The following is a 16,065-nucleotide window of genomic DNA, read 5'->3' as shown; positions in this document are numbered from 1 at the left end:
TTCTAGGTTATTGAATTTGGTGGCATATAGTCCTTCATAGTATTCTAGGATGATCCTTTGTATTTCTGTGGCATCTGTAATAACTTCCCCTTTTTCATTTCTGATTTTGTTACTTAGTGTCTTCTCTCTTTTTATCTTAGTGAGTCTAGCCAATGGTTTGTCAATTTTGTTAATCTTTTCAAAGAACCACCTCTTTGTCAATTAATTTTTTCTATTGTCTTTTTCTTCTCTATTTCATTTAGTTCTGCTCTGATTTTTGTTATTTCTGTTCTTCTGCTGACCTTGGGTTTCACTTGTTCTTCTTTTTCTAGTTCTTTAAGGTGTAACATGAGGTTATTTATTTGGGATTTTTCTTGTTTCTTGAGATAGGCCTGTAATGGTATAAATTTCCCTCTTAAAAGTGCGTTTGCTGCATCCCAAAAATTTTGGTAGGATATATTTTCATTGTCATTTGTTTCTATGTATCTTTTGATCTCTCCTCTAATTTCTTCTGTGACCCGGTCGTTCTTTAAAAGTATATTGTTTAATCTCCATGTATTTGTGTTTTTTCCTGCTTTCTTTTTGCAGTTGATATCCAATTTCAAAGCCTTGTGATCAGAAAATATGCTTGGTATGATTTCAATCTTCTTAACTTTGCTGAGGCTGATTTTATGTCCCAATATATGGTCTATTCTTGAGGAATGTTCCATGTACACTAGAAAAGAATGTATAGTCTGATGTTTTAGGATGAAGTGCTCTATATATGTCAATTATGTTAATTTCATCTAATGTATCATTTAGGGCTGCTATTTCGTTATTTATTTTCTGTTTGGATGATCTATCCATAGCTGTCAATGATGTATTTAATTCCCCTAGAATAATTGTGTTTTGTTGAATTTCTCCCTTTAGTTCTGTTAGTAGTTGCTTGGTATATTTCGGTGCTCCTTGTTTGGGGGCATAAATATTGATGACTGTTATGTCTTCTTGTTGTAGAGTCCCCTTTACCATTATGAAATGTCCATCTTTGTCTCTTGTTGTCTTTTTCACCCTGAAGTCTGTTTCATCTGATACCATTTTGGCTACACCTGATTTTCTCTGGGTACCATTTTGCTTGGAGTGTCAATTTCCACCGTTTCACTTTGAGTGTACGCTTGTCCTTGTAGCTGAGATGTGTCTTGGAGACAGCATATGGTTGGGCTTAGTTTTTTATCCAATCTGCTACTCTATGCCTTTTTATTGGTGAGTGCAGTCCATTTACATTTAGGGTGATTAATGATATGTGTGGATTTCCTGTCATTCTGTGTTTAGTTTTCTGGTAAGACTTTGTCTCCATGGTTTCTTTGCCTTTTTGTTGTTGTCTCTTATTTCTGCGTGCTGGTATTCTATGAGGTTTTCCTCTGTTTCTTCTTTTATTACAGTACATATTTCAGTTCTGGATTGTTTTTTGAGTGGCTACCCTTAAGTTTATGTAAAAGAATGTTTGATATTTAGAGTATTACATTTTCTTCAGCATGCTTACTTTCTCCATTCCCATATTCCGGTTCAGGCCTTTACTCTCCCCTTTTCTATGTTATGGTTGACACAAATTGTCGCTGTTGATGGTGGTCGAATAGCCTCCTTTAGTATTTCTTGTTGGTCGAATAGCCTCCTTTAGTATTTCTTGTAGTGCAGGTTGTGTATTAGAAAATTCCCTCAGCTTCTGTATGTCTGGAAAGGTCTTTATTCCTCCTTCATATCTAAAGGATGTCTTTGCTCGAATATATTATTCTTGGCTCATAATTTCTCTCTTTCAATAGTTTGAATATTTGGTTCCACTCCCTTCTGGCTTGTAGAGGTTCTGCTGAAAAATCTGATGATAATCTAATGGGCTTTCTTTTGTAGGTTACCGTCTTCTTTTCCCTGGCTGCCTTGAGGATTCTTTCTTTGTCGTTGATTTTAGGCAGCTTCAATACAATGTGCCTTGGAAAAGGCCTGTTGGGATTGAGGTAATTAGGTGTTCTATTTGCTTCTTAGATTCGAGGATCCAGTGGTGTCCACAAGTTTCGAAAGTTCTCATTGACAATTTGTTTGAATATATTCTCTGTTCCCTTCTCTCTTTCTTCTCCTTCTGGTATGCCCATTATTCTTATATTGCTCTTTCTGATGGAGTCAGAAAGTTCTTGTAGTGTTCTTTCATTTCTTTTAAGTCTCAAGTCTCTTTGTTCTTCCATCTGTGTAATTTCCAGGTTTCTATCTTCGATGTCACTGATTCTTTCCTCCATGTGGTCAACTGTACTACCTAAGCTGGTTATTTCATTCTTAATTTCTTCTATTGAGTTCTTAGTCTCCAGAAATTCTATTTTTTTCTTTTTTAAAATTTCAGTCTCTTTCGTAAAATGTTCATGATGTTCTTTGTGTTTGTGAGTTCATTAAACTACCTGTGGTTTCTTGCATCTCGTTGAGTTTTTTCAGAACTGCAATCTTGAATTCTCTGTCGTTTAAGTCACATATTTCCATATCTCTAAGTTCCTTTTCTGGAGACTTCACTTTCTTTCTGAGGTGTCTTGTTGCCTTGGTCCTTCATGGCAATTACAGATTTATTGTTTCTCTTCCTAGACATCTACAGGAGTGGCCTCTGCAACAGGTTGATAGAAAGAGGTCTTTCTTTTGTTTTCCAGTACTTGTTGGTAGAATGTTTTATTTTCTCTCTGACTGCAGCCTTTTTTTTCTCTCTCACACGGTAGTGCTATGTTTTCTCTGTAGTAGTCCAGCTTTTCACACAATGGGGGGATTCCCTCTCGGAGTCGGGCTTGTCCTCTGTTAATAGTTTGCCTGGATCACAGGGCGCAGTGTCCGTGTGGGTGTGCGGAGAGCTTTTGAAGTTCCAAAGCTCTTCCTGCACCAGATTCAGAGTCCGTATGTTTCAGCAGTTCTGTTTACTCCTGCAGGGATCCGCCCAGATAGGTGGGGCCAGGGGCGCGGTGAGTTGTGAGATATAGTACAAAGTAATGGCAGTGACCACCACCACAGCGGGTCCTGCTTCCGCAGCTCCCTCGCCTTTGCCGGAACTAGTTGGGCTGCGAATCTGTGTCTGCAGTCCACAGTTCTCAGAATGGCAAATACTGTGTTCTTTTGATCTAACACTGCTACTGTTCCGCTTCTAGCACCGGGCAGGTGGGGGTGGGGCGAGTTCTGCGAGGGTAGGGTGGGGGCGGCTAGTCTCAATGCCTAAGGCTTCCTTTCTCTGCTAGGCAGTGAGGGCTTAAACCACCGTTTTCAGCCTTCTTCCCTCAGTCTTTTCTCCAATGTCTCTGCCATGAGCGTTGGGTTCAGCTGTGTTATATGCTGCTCCCTCAGCACTGTGGGCCATAAGTGGAGCCCTAGCAGTCTTGAGTTCTTCCCTATTCCTCAGCTGGGGTAGTTGTTGCATGCAGCGATCTCGGAACACCGAGCTAGGTCTGTGTCCTGAGCCCGCCGGGCTCCGTCTGTGCACTTCTCCCTTCCCGCCTCCCCTGCTCGTGATTTACCCACCTTTAGGTGAATTCAGTAGTGGGCCTCTTCGTCTTGCCTGTCTGCTGTGCAGGGAGTCCTTTGTGGAATTATTGTTGTTCGATTAGTTGTAAATTCCAGTGGAGCTTTACAGAGACTCACCTCAACCCGCCATTTTGATGACGTCACTCTTAACAAATTTTTAAGTATACAATACAGTGTTGTCAATTATGAGTACAATGTTGTGCAGCAGAAGTTTTCCTTTCTTGTAACGTCTTTTCTAGGTTTTCAGTGAGGGTAATCCTGGCCTTATAGAATGGGTTAGGCAACATTCCCTCTGCTTCTACTTTCTGGAAGAGATTATAGAGCATTGGTATAGTTTCTTTTTTTTTTTTAAATTTATTGGGGTGACAATTGTTAGTAAAATTACATAGATTTCAGTTGTACAATTGTGTATTACATTATCTATAAATCCCATTGTGTGTTCACCACCCAGAGTCATTTCTCCTTCCATCACCATATATTTGATCCCCCTTACCCTCATCTCCCACCCACCACCCACCCTTACCCTCTGGTAACCACTAAACTATTATTGTCTGTGTCTATGAGTTTTTGTTTCTCATTTGTTTGCCTTGTTCTTTTGTTGTTTTTGATGTACATACCACATATTAGTGAAATCATACGGTTCTGTGCTTTTTCTGTCTGCCTTATTTCGCTTAGCATTATACTCAAGATCCATCCATGTCACAAATGATCGTATTTCATCTTTTCTTACCGCCGAATAGTATTCCATTGTGTATATATACCACAACTTCTTTATCCTTTCATCTATCGAAGGACATTTTGGTTGTTTCCACGTCTTGGCCACCGTAAACAAAGCTGCAATGAACATTGGAGCACACGTGTCTTCATGGATAAATGTTTTCAGATTTTTTGGGTAGATACTCATGGATAAATGTTTTCAGATATTTTGGGTAGATACCCAGGAGAGGGATTGCTGGGTCATACGGTATTTCTATTCGTAATTTTTTGAGGAACTTCCACACTGCCTTCCATAGTGGCTGCACCAGTCTGCATTCCCACCAACAGTGTATGAGGGTTCCTTTTTCTCCACAGCCTCTCCAACCCTTATTACTGTTTGTCTTTTTGATGATAGCCATTCTAACTGGAGTGAGGTGATATCTCATTGTGGTTTTTATTTGCATTTCTCTGATAATTAGTGATGTTGAGCATTTTTTTATATGTCTGTTTTCCATTTGTATTTCCTCTTTGGAGAAATGTCTCTTCAGGTCGTCTGTATTTTTCAATTGGGTTGTTTGTTTTTTTGTTGTTGAGTTTCATGAATTCCTTGTATATTTTGGATATTAGTCCCGTATCGCAGGCACTGTTTGCGAAAATCTTCTCCCATTCAGTTGGTGGCGTCTTTATTTTGTCGATGGTTGCTTTTGCTGTGCAGAAGCTTTTAAGTTTGATATTGTCCCATTCATTTATTTTAGCTTTTACTTCCCTTGCCTTTGGAGTCAAATTCATAAATGCTCTTTGAACCCGAGGTCCTTAAGTTTATTACGTTTGTTTTCTTCTATGCAGTTTATTGTTTCAGGTCTTATGCTTAAGTCTTTGATCCATTTTGAGTTAATTTTGGTACATGGTGACAGATAGCAGTCCAGTTTCATTGTTTTGCACATGGCTTTAATTCTCCCAGCGGCATTTATTGAAGATGCTGCCTTTTCTCCATTGTATGTTTTTTGCTTCTTTTTCAAAAATTATCTGTCAATATTTACGTGGTTTTCTTTCTGAGTTCGCAGTTCTTTTCCATTGGTCTACATGTCTGTTTTTCTGCCAGTACCATGCTGTTTTGATTATTGTAGCCCTGTAGTACAAGCTAAAGTTAGGGAGTGTGATACCTCCAGTATTGTGCTTATTTTTTAAGATTGTTTTGGGTATTTTGGGTCTTTTTTGGTTCCAAACACATCTGATGATTTTTTATTCTATTTCTTTAAAAAATGCCATTGGGATTTTGATGGGGATTGCATTTAATCTGTATATTGCTTTGGGTAATATGGCCATTTTAACTATGTTGATTCTTCCAATCCATGAGCACGGAATGTCTTTCCATTTCTTTGTGTCTTCTTCAATTTCTTTAAAAAAAATGTCTCATAGTTTTCAGCATATAGTTCTTTCACATCCTTAGTTAAGTTTATCCCTATGTATTTATTCTTTTTGCTACAATTGCAAAAGGAACTTTATTTTGTATTTCTTTTTCTGAGGTTTCATTGTTAATATTTAGGAATGCAATGGACTTTTGGACGTTGATGTTGTAGCCGGCAACTTTAGTGTATTCGTTGATTGTTTCTAATAGCATTTTGGTGGTTGTCTTTAGGGTTTTCTATATATAGCAATAGATTTTAATTCTTTTTTCAATGTTTTGCAAAATGCACCTGTGAAGCTGTCTGTGCCGGTCTTTTGTTTGTTGGGAAGTTGTTGATTACTGATTAAATTTCTTTGCTAGTAATGGGTCTGTTCAGAATTTCTGTTTCTTCTTGATTCAGTCTTAGAAGGTTGTACGTTTCTATAAATTTATCCATTTCTTCCAGATTGTCTAATATATTGGCGTGTGTTTTCTTGTAGTATTTTCTTAAAATTTTCTGTATTTCTGTGGTATGTGTTGTTATTTCTCCTCTTTCATTTCTGATTTTTTAATTTGGGCCTGCTCTTTTTCTTGGTCAGTCTGGCTAAGGGGTTGTCGATTTTGTTTGTCTTTTAAAAAAAAAACCAGCTCTTGGTTTCATTGATCTTTTGTATTGTGGTTTTGGTCTCTATTTCATTTATTTCTGCTCTGATCTTTATTATTTCCTTCATTGTACTCCCTTTGGGCTTGTTTTGCATTTCTTTTTCCAGTTCCCTCAGGTGCAAAAATAGCCTGTTGATTTGAGATTTTTCTTGTTTCTTTAAATAGTTCTGCATTGCTATGAATTTCCTTCTTAGGACTGCTTTTGCTGCATCCCCATAGATTTTGGGTTGCTTTTTTTTCATTTTGATTTATCTCGAGGTGTCTTTTTATGTCTTCCTTTATGTCATTATTGATCCACTCGCTATTTAGTAACATGTTACTCAGCCTCCATGTATTTGTGTGTTTTCTGGATTCCTTCTTATAATTCATTTCTAGTTTCATAGCAGTGTGGTCATAGAGGAAGCTTGATGTGATTTCAATCTTCTTGAATTTAGTGAGACTTGTTTTGTGGCCTAGCATGTGGTCTATCTTGGAAAATGTTCCATGTGCACTTGAGAAGAATGTATATTCTGCTGCTTTGGGGTGAAATGCTCTAAAAATACTGATTAAATCCAACTTGTCTGAAGTGTCATTTAATGCTACTGCTTCCGTGTTGATTTTCTGTCTGGAGGATCTGTCCATTGGTGACAACGGGTTGTTGAAATCCACTATTATGATAGTGCTGCTGTTGTTCTCTGACTTTATGTCGGTCATAAACTGTTTTGTACATTTAGGAGCTCCTGTGTTGGGTGTATAGATGTTTACTAGGTTATGTTCTCTTGTTGGATCGATCCTTTTATTATTATGTAGTGCCCTTCTATGTCTTTTATTGTAGTCTTCATTTTAAAGTCTGTTTTGTCTGAAATAAGTATTGCTACCCCAGATTTTTTGTCGTTTTCATTTGCATGAAATATCTTATTCCATCCCTTTACTTTCACTTTCAGTCTGTGTGTGTCTTTTGATCTGAGATGAGTTTCTTGTAAACAGTGTAGGCATGGGTCCTGTTTTCTTATGTACTCAGCCACTCTGTCTTTTTTTTTTTTTTTTTTTTTTTTAAAGATTTTAGTTGGGGATTATTGGGGAAGGGGAACAGGACTTTTACTGGGGAATAGTGTGTACTTTCAGGACTTTTTTTCAAGTCAAGTTGTTGTCTTTTCAATCTTAGTTGTGGAGGGTGCTGTTCAGCTTCCAGTTGTCCTTTCAGTCTTAGTTGTGGAGGGCGCAGCTCAGCCCCAGGTCCAGTTGCCGTTGCTAGCTGCAGGGAGCACAGCCCACCATCCCTTGCGGGAGTCAAACCGCAACCTTGTGGTTGAGAGGATGTGCTCCAACCAACTGAGACATCTGGGAGGTCAGTGGAAGCTCAGCTCAAGGTGCCGTATTCAGTCTTAGTTGCAGGGGGCGGAGCCCACTATCCCTTGCGGGACTGGAGGAATTGAACTGGCAGTCTTGTGGTTGAGAGCCCACTGGCCCATGTGGGAATGGAACCCGCAGCCTTTGGAGTTAGGAGCATGGAGCTCTAACCGCCTGAGTCACTGGGCCGGCCCCCTACTCTATCTTTTGATTGGAGCATTTAGCCCATTCACATTTAAAGTGATTATTGATAGGTACATATTGATTGCCACTTTGTTATTGGTATTTCTGATCTTCCTTTGTTAGTTTGTTTTCCCTTTATTCTGTTTAGAAAAACCCTTTTAACATTTCCTGCAATGCTGGCTTGTTTGGTGGTAATGAATTCCTTTAGCTTACTATTTTCTGAGAAGCTCTTTATCTCTCCTTCAATTTTAAGTAATAGCCTTACTGGGTAGAGCAATCTTGGTTGTAGGCCTTTGTTTTTCATCACTTTGAATATTTCCTGCCACTCCCTTCCGGCCTGCAGAATTTCTTTAGAAAAGTCAGCTGATAGTGTTATAGGAGTTCCCTTGTATGTAACCCGCTGTCTTTCTCTTGCTGCTTTTAGGATTCTCTCTGTCTTTAACCTTTGCTGTTTTACCTACAGTGTGTCTTCATGTGGGTTTGTTTGGAACTCTCTGCACTTTCTGGGCTTGTATGTTGATTTCCTTCACCAGGGTAGGGAAGTTTTCAGTCATTATTTCTTCATATATGTTCTTGATCACTTGCTCCTTCTGTTCTCCTTTTGGTATTCCTATGATGTGCATGTTGTTGCGCTTGATGTTCTCCCACAGGTCTCGTAAACAATTTTCATTGTTTTTTATTATTTTTTCTTTTTTATTCTTTTATTCTTTTTTCCGATTGGGTGATTTCTGCTATCTTGTCTTCTAAATTGCTTATCCAATCCTCTGCTTCATCGAATCTACTGGTAATTCCTTCGAGTGTGTTCTTCATTTCAGTTATTGTGTTCTTTAGTTCTAACTGGTCTTCTTTATGATTTTTTATCCTTTTTTATGTTCTCACTAAGTTTCTTAAACATTTTTATCGGTGTTCTAAACTCTGTCTCTGATAGGTTGGATGCCTCTGTTTCATTTAGTTCTATTTCTAGAGGTTTCTTCTGATCTTTTATTTGGGACGTGTTTCTTTGCTTCCTCATTCTGGTTGTCACTCTGTGATTGCTTCAATGTATTAGGTAGATCACCTATGTCTCTAAGTTGTTGCTGGGTGGTCTTATGTACTATGTGTCCTTTATATTTGGATTGCACATTTTCCCTATTCTCTTGTCCCATGTGTTCCAGAAGTGTCACTGTTGTAGTTGATCTTTAATTGCTTTTGGCTTGTCTGAAGGTGGGATTGAGCCTCAGGCTGATTAGCTGGGAGAATTAGCTCTACTAACATTGTATGAACTGCTGTGTGAAAGTTGACCCCCTTAGAGGAGGCTTTGCCCCTGTGGGCTCTTGTGCCTGTGGAAAATTTCCTTTGAGAGTGCTGTTTGTATGTTCAACCAGGTAGTGCTCTGGTTTGGTCTGATGCTGGTCTCTGGGTGTATTGGTTTTGGTATCTCTTGGGCGGGGCTCCCACTCAGGGCCATTTCAGCCTTGTCTGTTACTGGCCTGTTGGTACCTGGTAGGTGACTCAAAGCTGTATGCAGTTGGCTGCTCCCCTTGCTGGACCTGGAGTCATACTAGGGTAGTCTCTCTGTGAATTGAGGCTGGCTGCCACCAGTATTGGTCCTGAGGCAGTTTAGCAAAAGGCCCAGGGCCCCCTAGGCCTGTTGCCACCTGTCAGTTGCCCGTAAGGCCCTACTATTGAAAGAGTCCTCTTTAGGAGCCGGGCTGTTTCACCCGGTGTTGAGGGTGCCCTTGGCGATGCGGCACTAGGTGGACAGGATGGTGTTCAAGTGAGTTACGAGAAGTGATTAGTGGTTTTTAAGATATTAATGCTGATTCAGATCTTACGCCAATGCCTGGCCTGTGACCCCCTTGTACAGTGTCCTGAGGGCACTACAGCCAGCCTCCACCTCAAGCTCACAAGTTCTCGAGAGCTGCTCCTGTGTGGCTGTGGTGCTGGTTTGGGGTCACTGAACACCACCAAGATGACTCTAGGGCTCTGTGGACCATCTGCTATTGTAAAAACCCTTTTCCACAGTTTGTGGGGGTGGGGCCAGTCACCCAGATTGCCCCTGGAAATGCAGCTGTAGGTTGGTGAGGTGGTGTTACAGGTAGCTTAAGGCTGTGGTCAGTGGTTTCTACAAATTCAGTGTAGTCTCAGCTTCTGGAGCAGTGGTAAGCCCATGTCCACTTTGCAAAACAAAAACAAAGCAAGGCAGACCCACATCACCGAGACACAAATACACCCCCACAAAAACATGAAATACAACGATAAGATAGGAGAAACAAAAATATATAAAAGAGACAAAAACAGCAGAACAAGACATTAAAACAGTAACCAAAGCAATAACAAGACAAACCCGAGAAACAACAAAAAGAAAACAAATGAAAGACAAAGAAAAAGGGACAAAAAGATGAGAGAAAGAAAAAAACAAAAGATAAAAAGAAAAAGGGAAAAATGGTAATATAAAGAAGGGGGGAAGAAAAAAAGGACTAAAAGAAAAGAGAAAAAAAACACCGAAAAACAGAAAAAGAAAGGAGAAAAAAGGCTCTCCATCCGCTTTAATCTGCAGGCCACTTACTCAGCAATAGAGAGTCTCTGGGCGACTCAGCACCAGCTGTGTTGAGGGGAAGGGCCCAGTGCATCCTGCGCTGACCTCCCTCTTAGGCTTGTAGTGAGCTGCCCGCAATTGGCTGCAGTGGGCTCTGGGGTCTTGGTCACCACCAAAAATCCCCACAGGTTGCAATGGGCTGTCCGCTGCTGCAAAAACCCTGTGGCCTGGGGGGGTGGGGTCCAGGCATCAGGGGCCCAGGATGCCCCTGGCAACGCAACTCTAGGTGCGTGGGGGCAGGCCCCCAGGGCACCGCCATGTCAGAGGAGGGTGCGCTCCTCCACCAGGCAGCCAGCCCACTCCAACACACCACGAATGCCCCAGACATGTGCCATCGCATAGCTCCTGGCCCAACACTCAGGAAAACTCTCTCTGCCTGTCTCAGTCAGCAGCTCATGGATCAGGTAGAGCAGCCTGAAGTCAGGCCTCTCTCCCGTGATGCTGCACAAGCCGAGTGGAGAGCCAGGACCTGAGGCAGCATGCGTGCACAGGCGCATGCCTGTGTGGATTCCACCAGACCAATGCAGTCCCGAACCTGACCCTCTGTGGGAGGGCCGAAACCTGAAAAAATGGTGCCCTCCTGTGCACTACGTGTGAGCTCCACACGGGTAACAATGGTCCCAAAACTTCCAGCTCTGGCACCAAAGGTGCTCAGCTTAGTCTTTCCCCGCAGGCTCCTGCCACCCCCTTGGTACCACTCCCTCCACCAGTGAACGGGTGAGTGCTTACTAGCGAGCGAGTCCATGTGCTGGCTGCACAGGAGGGCGACTGGGCCTCTAGTCGCCTTCCATCCCACTGGAGTTGAACAAAGAGTCCTCACTGATTTCTACTGCCAGCTATTGTGGAACTCCCCCTCCCGGCAGAGGAACTCTGGGCTGGGGAACCAGGAGTGGGGCCGTAGGGTCCCTCCCCCAACAGGGGAAGCTACTGCCACTGAGGGGCCCCTGGCGGGGTTCGCCCTCTCTCCATGGGCCTGGAGTCAGCCTGCCTCACATCTCCACCCCTCCTACCAGTCTCGAAGTGGCCTCTTTAAATCCTCAGTGTAGAGGTTCTGTTCAGCTAGTGTTCAGATGAATTCCAAGGTTGAGTGTTTTATATAATTTGTAATTCTGGTGTAATCCTGGGAGGCAGTTGGCACAGCACCTGTCTATTCTGCCATCTTAGCTCCTCCTGCAGCTAATCAGTTTATTTTTAACCTTTCTTGTTTCCTGATAAATACAGTGGTACCTCGGTTTTTTAACATAATTGTTTCCGGATGACTGTTCAAGTTCTGAAATGTTGAAAAACCGAGGTACCACTGTATACTTAAAGCTATATTAATATATTTCCTTTTTAGTTCTGCTTTAGCTGTGTGCCACAGATTCTCATTTGTTGTGTTTTTATTATTTACGTTTTAAATATTTCTTAATTTTATTTATGATTTCTTTTTAACCCATGGTTAATTTAATATGCTGTTTTGTTTCCATATCTATGCTAATTTTGGCTATTTGTTATTAATGTCTGATGTCATTAGTTGGCAAGGTAGGCTGTGATATTGAGCCTTTGGAATTTATTGAGGCTTCCTTTACAGCCATTATCATGGTGTCTTTTTGGAAGTGTTTTCTTTGTTGTTTTGAATGATAATGTGTTCTCTTTGTGTTGGACATAGAGTTCTACTCTGTATATCTAATGGCTTGAGCTTTTTAGTTATACTGTGCAAGTGTTCTGTATCTCTACTTGTTTTTGGGTTTTGTTTTTGTGTATTTGATCTATCAATTCCTAACTAGAGTGTTAAAATATCCAAGTGTTCTTTTTCTTTCTGTAATTCTGCTGCAGGCAAGTACATCAAGCAAGATATATTTTGAAACTATATTGTAATATGCATATATGTTTACGATGAATATATCTTCTTGCCCTGTTGTTCTTTGTCACTTAATTCTCTTTCATCAGATACTGAGAATGCTACACTGGCTTTGTTTTGGTTCATATTGCCTGGTATATCTTTTTCATCCTTTGTTTTCAACTTCTTTACATCTCTTTGTTTTAAATGTAACTGCCTTCTAGAGTATTGTTGAATCTTGTTTTAATCCAGTCAGTATTATATTTTTTAATTGGTAAGTTTAATTCATGTACATTTGTTGTAATTACTCTTATATTGGGACTTATTTCTGGTATTTCATTTTACATTAATATACTTTCCATTTATGGTACTTTTTGTTTGTTTGTGTTTTCCTTTCCTGCTTTCCATCGGCTAGATCAGGTTTTCTCCAGCTTTATAGAAAGTTATATGCTATATTTTCTTGCCTTTAATTTAAGCTCTAATCTCATGTAATTTATTCTGATTGATTTTTACACATACAATAACTGCAACTTCCTTCCAACGAGATAAGTACCCCAGCAGACTCTCATGTCCTATTTATCTTCCACCCACAACTACCCCATCATGATAATATCATCTAGAATTTTAATCCTTCCTGGAATCCATGTTTCCTTCTCACTTTACAGTTTCTCCAGTGCTGATGTAGGAAGAGGAAACATAAATGATACTAGTTTGCCACCTTGCCAGGAACTAGAAAGCCTCAAAGAAGTTTTGTAGCAAATTAACAGCATTTATCCTACCTTATCTCACTTTAATCACAGGTGGTGAGTTGATGACTTAATCAACGTTTCCTTCCCCCCAAATAACAGGTAGAAAACGTGAAATTACTGGATCGTTATGTGGATAAGAAACCAGCTAATGGGATTTTATATCTTACTGCAACTCACCTGATCTATGTGGAGGCTTCTGATGCAACCCGGAAAGAAACATGGGTACGTTCATGAGAACAAATTTCAAAGGGTCTTGAAGAGTTGTGGGTACATACTTTCTAATATGGTAGTTCCTTGAAATTTCAAGTAACAGCTAAATTTCTGTAAAACCTTTGCTTCACATAACCTATTCAGGGATGTTTTCATAAATTGAATCATATGATTCATTATCCCTCGTTATTAACTATAGTCATCTTAGTCATTTTAAACTCCATGGAACTTTTCCTGAATATTTTTATGTACAGTAGTCTCTGCTCATTTTCTGAGCCTAGTTGATAAGCATCCTGAAACAATTTAAAGCCTTGCTACTAGTAAAATGTCCAATAACCAGCAGTATCTATATCACCTGGGAGCTTGTTAAAAATGGAGGATCTCAGGCCTAAATTTAAATTTTTTTTATTAGTTTCAGGTGTACAAAGCAACTTAATAGTTAGATATTTAAGCCCCTTATAAAGTGATAACCCACCCCCCCAAGCTACTACCCCTCTGACATCTTATATAGCTGTTACAATACCGTTGATTATCTTCTGTATGTTGTACGCCTTATCCCGTGACTATATATACATTTATATTTAGTTATAGTTGACATTCAACATTATTCTACTTCAGCTTCAGGTGTATAGTGCAATGGTCATCAGGCCTAAAATTTTGAATTTCTAAAAAGCTCTCAGGTGATGATGATGGCCCCTTGGGTATCAATGATTTAGACCATCTCTCTGACCTAAGACAGGGTGTGTGTTGTGTGTGTGTTTCTTGTTAACACCTTTAAACAATGGCTTCTAATTAGTGTAGCACCCTTATCATTACTGTATGTATTCTCCATCCTGAATTATCGTTATTTAATCTTAACTTATTCTTTAGCCAGATTTATGCTTAGACCTCTTTATAAGAAGTACAAAGTGCTGCTGGTATACAGTGTAGCATAGTCATTTACATCACAGGCTCTAGAGCCAGTCTGCTGAGGTGCAGTCCTAGCTTCAACATTTACTACCTTTGGAACCTCAGGCAAGTCGTTTAACTTCTCTGTGTCTTACTTCCCTCACCTGTAAAAAAGGGATAGTAATAATAACCTTGTTATGAGAATAAAAAAGTTAATGTTGTAAGTGCTTAATAGTGCCTAGCACATGATAAATACTAGTTTATAAGTATAAAATAAACTGAATATATCTATATGTGAAATAAGTACAGTTGACCCTCGATCAGTGTGGGGGTTAGGGGTGCCAACCTCCGTGTAGTTGAAAATCTGCATATAACTTTTGACTGTACAGTCATCCCTCGGTATCCATGGGAGAGTTGGTCCCAAAAACCCCCTATGGATACCAAAATCCATTGATACTCAAGTCCCTTATATAAAATGGCACGCAACAATACTTGCAGTTAGCTCTCTGTGTCCATGGATTCCCAACTATGGATTGAAAATACTGTTTTCGATCCTTGGTTAGTTGAGTCTGAGGATGTGAAACCCATGGATACAGAGGGTCGACTGTGTATTTATTGAAAAAAAAATCTGTGTGTAAAGTTGTATTTTAATACTTCCTTTTCAAAACACCATGAGCTTTCCCCATATGAGATTGTATCTTGCTCCCTTTGGTGTGATGAAAGGAACGCCAAAAGAGGAATCAGGAGAGCTGGTTCTAGCTAGACTCAGTTATGCACTAACGGGCTATATGACCTTGAATAAGTGGCTCTTGCTCTCTGGGCTTCAATTTCCTCATCTTTAAGATGAAGTGGTTAGATTATATAAATTAGTAGGGATCCTTCCATTTCTAACAATTTAGGAACCATTTGTTTAGTACTGCACCATGAGATTTGCTCCTTTCTACCTGCATTTATAGGCAGCACACATTTCCCTGGTTATGTTCCTACTGGGTATTATTTCAAACCCAGGGGACTAGATCTGGAAAGGAGAACTTATGTGGATTATTTCTACATATCAAAGGAGGCTTATTTACCCAATTAGTACTATTAATGAAGTACTTCTCAGCCTTCATCTGTTTCACTTTCCCCCTCTTCCCAAATCACCACTTTTTTCGTGGCACCTAATTTTAATGATCAGTGTTTTACTACCCCAAACACAGTTCTCACATGTTGACCAACAGTGCTTTGATTTTCTTGAAATTTGATATATTACTTCCTATTACATTATTAGTAATTGTTGTGGCCCCTCCAAAACTGCCATGGAAGGAACTGAGTTTAACAAAACTGTTAAGACAGAAATTAGGATGGAAAATCCCTGTAGGAATATGTGAATGGTCCCCACACCTGCCCCATTCTTAAATGGTGGATATGATTGAAAGAGTTCCTGGAGGTGTATTTTCCAAACAAATTGGGACTGGAGCATGGAGTATGCAGGGAGGAGGAAAAGAAAAGACCATGATAATTGGAAGGCCATTCCAGGCACAGGACAGGGAGTCCAAACAATGAAAAGAGTACATCGAGGTTCTAGTTGCAGGAAATATCAGAGACACAGATAGGAGGAAAACATCAAAGACTAAAATGTAAATCCATGATTCCATGGCTTTTTGAATCTATAAAGAAGGAATTGTATTATTTGGATACCGTTTCTTTGACTAGTTCCCTTTCCATGCATTTCTTTTTTTTGATTTTGTTTATTAGTGTCTTTTCTCTTTTTGTCTTAGTGAGTCTAGCCAAGGGTTTGTTATTAATCTTTTTGAAAAACCAGCTCTTTGTCACATTAATTTTTTCTATAGTCTTCTTATTCTCTGTTTCATTTAGTTCTGCTCTGATTTTTATTATTTCCTTTCTTCTGACCTTGGGTTTCATTTGTTCTTTTTCTAGTTCTTTAAGGTGTAACGTGAGGTTATTTATTTGGGATTTTTCTTTTTTCTTGAGATAGGCCTGTAATGATATAAATTACCCTCTTAAAACTGCTTTCGCTGCATCCCCAAAATTTTGGTAGGATGTATTTTCATTCTCATTTGTTTCTATG

At 39.8% G+C, this 16,065-nt stretch overlaps 1 protein-coding gene across 6 annotated transcripts in view; it reads left to right on the top strand.

The window, feature by feature from the left end:
* Positions 1 to 16,065, top strand: part of ASB12 (ankyrin repeat and SOCS box containing 12) — a 190,349-nt gene that overhangs the window by 20,294 nt on the left and 153,990 nt on the right. For 4 of the 6 annotated variants that reach the window (XM_033109038.1, XM_033109033.1, XM_033109017.1 and 1 more), the window contains exon 2: positions 12,996 to 13,118. The exons of 1 other annotated variant lie outside the window; for it this stretch is intronic. In XM_033109038.1, coding sequence (XP_032964929.1) covers positions 12,996 to 13,118 — 123 coding nt within the window. Of the gene's footprint in view, positions 1 to 12,995; positions 13,119 to 16,065 lie in introns of those variants that run through there. One more of the 6 variants, XM_033109044.1, reaches the window with a different exon arrangement.

The sequence above is a fragment of the Rhinolophus ferrumequinum genome, chromosome X (genome assembly GCF_004115265.2).
Source record: "Rhinolophus ferrumequinum isolate MPI-CBG mRhiFer1 chromosome X, mRhiFer1_v1.p, whole genome shotgun sequence".
NCBI classification, from domain to species: Eukaryota; Metazoa; Chordata; class Mammalia; order Chiroptera; family Rhinolophidae; genus Rhinolophus; species Rhinolophus ferrumequinum.
This window is presented reverse-complemented; position numbering and strand designations above follow the sequence as displayed.